General features: G+C 57.7%; 1 protein-coding gene across 1 annotated transcript; it reads right to left on the bottom strand.

The window, feature by feature from the left end:
- Positions 1-236: 236 nt before the first annotated feature.
- VOLCADRAFT_58370 (uncharacterized protein) lies at positions 237-5,176 on the bottom strand (the record flags this gene model as incomplete). The annotated part of the gene is made up of 9 exons (XM_002948455.1): positions 237-394; positions 887-999; positions 1,328-1,465; positions 1,819-2,011; positions 2,460-2,808; positions 3,185-3,268; positions 3,916-3,966; positions 4,334-4,408; positions 5,012-5,176. Coding segments are annotated over 9 exons (1,326 nt in total), but the record flags the coding sequence as incomplete, so codon positions are not given.
- Between the last annotated feature and the right edge of the window lie 703 nt (positions 5,177-5,879).

Here is a 5,879-nt window from a genome sequence, read left to right as displayed (position 1 = left end):
GAAGCGGACTTCAGTTACCCGCGGGGTCAGCAGCATGAGTGGGGTTGCAGGAGGGGGGAGGAGCGGGAGGCACAGCGAAACCTGAATCCATAACCCCAACTCGCCATACATGTAGTACTTTATAAACAGTATGGGACTTTGAATTCACATATTCATCGTTGCGTATATCTGTGTATACATAGGAGGTAACAAGCCCCGTCACCCTCGGGTTGCCACCTTTCCCTTCGGGGAACCTATTAATCCCGTACTATCCCGTACGATGCCGTACAATTACAGTGCCCCACCTGATCGCTGAGCACACGACAACCAGATGACGTCACCAGCACGTCGTCCTCGATGCGCACACCGATGCCACGGAAAACCCCGAACTGAGGCAGGTCGGGAATGTACAACCCTGTACAGCAAATAACACATTGAGACACCGGCACGGAGAGACACACACACACACATACATACGCACACACGGTCACTGAGCCAGCATGTCAATATATCCTGATGATCCAGCAACACGCTCCAATATAACATGGGAGAGGGTGAAGTCCTGACCACAGGGACTAAAGCGCACCAAGAGGGCTTCTTAACCCCCAGGTCACCGCCGGGTTGTTAGCGCTATAAAAAACACGCACAAGACGCCACACGCACGCTCATCCCACCCCTCCAATCCGTCGACGTGGGGGGGTCGCGTTCGCATCATTCCTCTATTCCATCCAGTTTCCCTCCATTCCTCCCCCCCGCCCCGCTGCATTCGCACATGCGCAGAAACAGGCACAGCTTCACAGCCTGATTGGGCCCCTCTCCGCCCCCTATTCCCCCCCATTTCCCCCCCATCCCCCCTATTCCCCCCCATCCCCCCTATTCCCCCCCATTTCCCCCCCATCCCCCCCACCGGGCTCCACGGTGATGGTCGTCCCCGGCTCCAGCTGGCGGTCATGTCCTATGAGAGGGGTGTCGTGGGTGTCCAGGCCCAGGTAGTGGCCCAGGCTGTGCCAATAGAAGTCACTGGGGGGTGGGGACACCATACCGGGGAGGGAAGGGAAGGGGAGGGGAGGTACGGAGGGGAGGTACGGAGGGGGCGCACGAGGGGAAGGTCTTGAAGGATGAGTACGAGACATGCGGGAAACGAGTTTTGAACCGGTGCCAGGGTGGTCGGTAATAATGGTGATCTTGATGAGGAGGAGGATGGTGACGATGGGGAGGAGGAGGAGGCGGAGGAGGAGGCGCAAAGAGGGGCAAAAAAGGCCCGTTGGGATAAAAACATGCCCGAAAATCAAAGGGGCTAAACCATCACCACCCCGACTGGCAGGCCACCCATCCCCGCAGCACCCACCGGTACAGGTGGTTGCGTATCTCCGCCAAGGATGCCCGGGGCAGCAGCTTCAGATCCAGCAGACCCTCCGACAAGATGTCGATGGAAAGAGCATGAAGCTCTCGGATGGAGGAGCCCGGGCGGCAGGCGGCCAGACAGCTGCGGATGCGGGATGGGGGCCCCCCCAGGCCGCGGATGAGGCCATATCATGCCATGGAGAAAAAAGGGCCGTCTTTGTGTGTGAGGGCGTTGAGAAAAGGGCGTTTCGGATATGATTGTTGTTGTTGTTGCTATTGCTTGCATTCTACCTTTGTTGCAATGTGTACGGCGCTCGTGCCATCAAGGACTAACCCACCGGCGGGTATACATTCGCAAGTCCCTTCCAGCCCCATTTCTCATACTCCTCCCTACTCTTTTGCCTTCCCACTCCACTCCCCAATTCCCCCCGAGGCGTCGTCCCAGCCGCGCGTGACTCCCCTCCCTCCCCTACTCCTCAAGAGCCCCCGTCACACCGTTGGTGCGCCTCCAGTACGACAGCATACACGTCACGTTGCGGACCGCTGAAGGTCCCGCTTACAGGCCAAGTCCTCGACACGTCGGACACGTAGCCCCAGTACTCGGCCCCCGCGTCCATCAACACAAGTTGGCCACCCTGGAGCACCTTGTCGTTGCGCCCGTAGTGGATGGTGCACGCGTCGGGGCCTCCTAGAGTGGCAGTTTGGGGGATTGGGGGGTTGGGTTGCGGTGGTTGGGTTGTGGTTGGTTGCGGTTGGTTACGGTTGGCTAAACCGCACAAGGTTGCCAAGTATACGTTTTTTATAACACGTCACACAGCAGTATTGTGTGCTGAGGTGCGGTGTGGTTACCGGCTAGTGTTCGCTAGGGTGTGTGCGGTATGGGCGTGGGTGTGTGGTGAAATGGGCTGCGTGACGAACACAACGAACACAACGCTGGAGTGAGTTAAATGATATGATGTGGGCGGATATAGAGGGGGAAGAGCCCGTAGTGGCAGAAAGAGTGAAAGGAAAAGAGTGAGTGATGGGAGGCGAGTGGCAGGAAAGAGTGGTAATTTTTAACAACGGTGCGGGTGCAAGAGAAATGGAACTTTGCTGCGACGGAGCAATCCCCCGGCACCTAGTTTGCTCCGTCTTACCGGCGACCACCGTAGGATACGCAAGTCGCTGCGCGCCCGCAGACTTGATGCCGTACTCAAACGCTGCCGCCAGGCCGTACTCCGTCGTGCCAGGTGCCGTCACCGCCATGCAGTGCCGTACCGCGGCGGAGGCGACTGCCGCCGACGTGCGCATCAGCGCCGCCTCAGCCGGGCTCTTCACGAGCCTCAAGGACTGGAGCAAGGGCCGCAGCGGCGCGACGCGACCCGGCTGCTCGAGCGCCGGGCGAAGCGCAACGGTGAGGGCCGAATGGTGGTAAGCTCCCACCCGATCCGTGTCGTACAAGATGGGTTCGGAGGACTTGACCAGCTCTTGTAACTTCCGAGGCATCTGTCCACGAAGATTCGGGAAGTCCATGAGGATGAATTCTCGCAAGGAAGGACGACGACGCACGAAAAATCACGTGTGATTGGAGAGCTCGAGCCAACGAAACGAGGAACGGCATGCGGGTGTGTACGTTTGCCGATCAGAGTCTGCCATACGGCCATCCTACTGTCGTACGAATGCCGTACAATTTCCCACCGTCATGTCGTGCGCTGTGCTGTGCTGTACCTTACGAAACAGCAGGTGTCACTGAGCCCGCCCTTCGGGGCGAGCGCTCCTGGGGTTCGCTGGTGTCTCTGATTAGGCTATACCGCATCTGCGACCCTGGCTCAATAACTGCAGCGCCCGATTCCGTACATTTCCTCTCCACCCTGCACCTCACCTCGTGCATCCAATAAACCTCATCAGCGCCAAATATTCGCAGCGCAGCTTCCCGCCCGATGCTGGCGCCATCCCACCTCTCTCGCTGCGAATGGATGCCATTAGAGGGGCTTTAGAGGGGTTTGGGAGTTGGTGCGGGCATTGGGGAGGAAATTCAAAGGCCGGGTTGGGAGATGCCCCCGTGAGAGTCCAAGGGGGGACAGACAACAGCGTGCGGGTTTCAGGGCCAACGCGTGGGCTTCACGTCCACGTGGGGAACAGCTTCAGGAATCTAAGATTCCTGCAACATTATCAAATACAAAATATTGCGCGAACATGCAGGGAAAAAAAGCAACGGTGCTCAACGCTCCCCATATGATTCATATACACTCCGCGGTACATGGCCCCTGTTCGATACCCTCTCTCCTCCAGTTTATCTAAATACCCGGATCCCCTCCAGCAGCCTTCTCGCACGAATCTTTCCATGGCCCTCTTGCCGACCCTTTGCTTTCTCTGCACATCCTTCAATTCCCCCCTTCCGACCGCGGGGCTCAAAAGTGCGCCAGACAGAACAGGAACTGACGCACGTGGGCGCTAGGGGCGTCGATGAAGAGCGTGAAGCGGGGGTCCTGCATCGATCCTGCAGCAGTACAAAGCGGAGGACAGCGACGACGGCAATGAACAGCGGCCAACTCCTCCCCCCCATCAGAGAATGGATGGGGGAGACGTGGGGCATGGACGGAGCGTTTTCACCTGATTTGGACTTGGATAGCCCAGCAGGCTTACGTGGGTTTGAATGGATGCCTGTAAGCCTGATGCGTGGGAGCCATACACCTAAACAGGGGGAAACCCCTCCTCCCCCTTCCTCCTCCTCCTCCCCCTCCTCCTTCCTCCTCCTCCTCCCCCTTCCTCCTCCTCCTCCTCCTCCTCCTCCCCCTTCCTCCTCCTCCTCCCCCTTCCTCCTCCTCCTCCCCCTTCCTCCTCCTCCTCCCCCTTCCTCCTCCTCCTCCCCCTCCCCCTTCCTCATTCTCCTCCCCCGCTCCCTTCCTCCTTCTCCTCGGCGAATGGGGAGATAAGACAGCTCCGCATCAGCCTCAAATGGACGCATCGCGATCCTTCTCACCCATGAGGAGGAAAGGCATCCCACACCTTACGCTCATTCTGCATCAACCTTACCCGGTGCCGGTGCTGTAAGCACGGCTAGCCCGTGCTGCATAAGGCCCGTTAGGTAGAAAAAGTCCGGGTCCTGGGGCCCGGGGCGATTCCAATATACCACAGTTAAAAAGGAACATATAACTTACAACACCTTGGTGACCATAAAGGTGTAAAAATTTGGATTTTTGATTTTCAGAGCCGAAGGTTTAATATACGTTTGAAAGGCTAAAGGGTGAACTCAGAGCCAAGGAGAAGGTTATTTGAAGGATAGCCAGAGATGTGGAGGGGGTTAAAAGCCAGGAAGGAGAAGGATATGGCCATGCAGCTCCCAACGAGAGTGAGGTCCCGCACCCAACTCGGCCCCCGACCCAACAGCATTAGGGACATTTTTGACAGCTTCCCCGCGCAGGCAGTGCATGGCATTTTTGTGCAAGGGATGGGTACGGCATCTCGTTCCTGCATTCTCCAAGCATGGCCCTCCTCAGCATCGCTACGGGTTGGGCGGGGAGCCTCCGTTGTAATACCATCACACTTGATGCTATGCCGGCGTGCTCCTGACCCGTGGGTCATTGGTTGAACCGATGCCCCCACAAAGTCCGGCAAGGAGAAAAGGACCAGCTCCCGCGCCCCGTTTCCAGCAGACCGAAAGCAGGCGCGGCGACTAGCGACCTGACTCCTGGCTGTATTGTCGTACCTGGCGGTACGGCCATGGGATGACGCCGGACATGTACGTCGTGGCCGCGGCGGGCAGTACCGCAGAGCCGCCGGGCGGCAGCAGCTGACTCAGCCGGTGGCGCCGCGCTCGGTACTCGGACGCCTCTATGCCGGGGGTCAGCTCACGCGGTGCAAGGAGCTGTGGGCCGAAATGATGTCACAGAATAAATGTAAGAGGGGTGTATTACAATTACAAGGACATTTTCCCAAGGATTGAATTACAACTTGGCGAAGGATTTCCGAGTGTGGTCCGCACGAAGATGCGGAGTAAGCACGAGGAGAGATTGGAAAGGCCTTCCTCAATGACTGACTGTCGGCTGCTCTGTTGTCCATCCCTCAGGCCCCCCGATCTTCCTGACGGAGTTGAGCAAGTTGAGGTAACGTCGCGTCCCACACGGCCACTGCTTCGAAAGACACGAGGTAGTGGAAAAAGCCACACTGGGAAGGACATTTTGGTGGTGGGTTCTGAGTCCCAAACCACTGTGCTAGCGCCGGGATGTGCGCAATTGCAGCCTATAGTAAGGGGACTAGAGAGAGACTTTCATGCAGAGCACGAAGCCTGACGCCACCGGCATACCTCGGGATGGGTTGCTGCCGTGGGTTGGCCAGCGGGTGAGCATGGTCTGTTGATGTGGGTGGTACAAAAGCGGTTGAAAACAGCTGCTATATGCGTTAGGGACAAGGAAAATGCGTTCCGCCCAGACAAGCTAAAAGTTGTCGTTAACGTGATGTCCCGGTGGCCTGCAGCAGCGCCGGCCACCACTCGCGCCAACATTGGCTCAAGCTAGTTCTTAAATAAACATTAAAGTTTAGGGTGAGTGGCCATTGCCGTAGTCACGCTGTATAAT

Source organism: Volvox carteri, assembly GCF_000143455.1.
Source record: "Volvox carteri f. nagariensis unplaced genomic scaffold VOLCAscaffold_10, whole genome shotgun sequence".
Classification (NCBI taxonomy): Eukaryota; Viridiplantae; Chlorophyta; class Chlorophyceae; order Chlamydomonadales; family Volvocaceae; genus Volvox; species Volvox carteri.
This window is presented reverse-complemented; position numbering and strand designations above follow the sequence as displayed.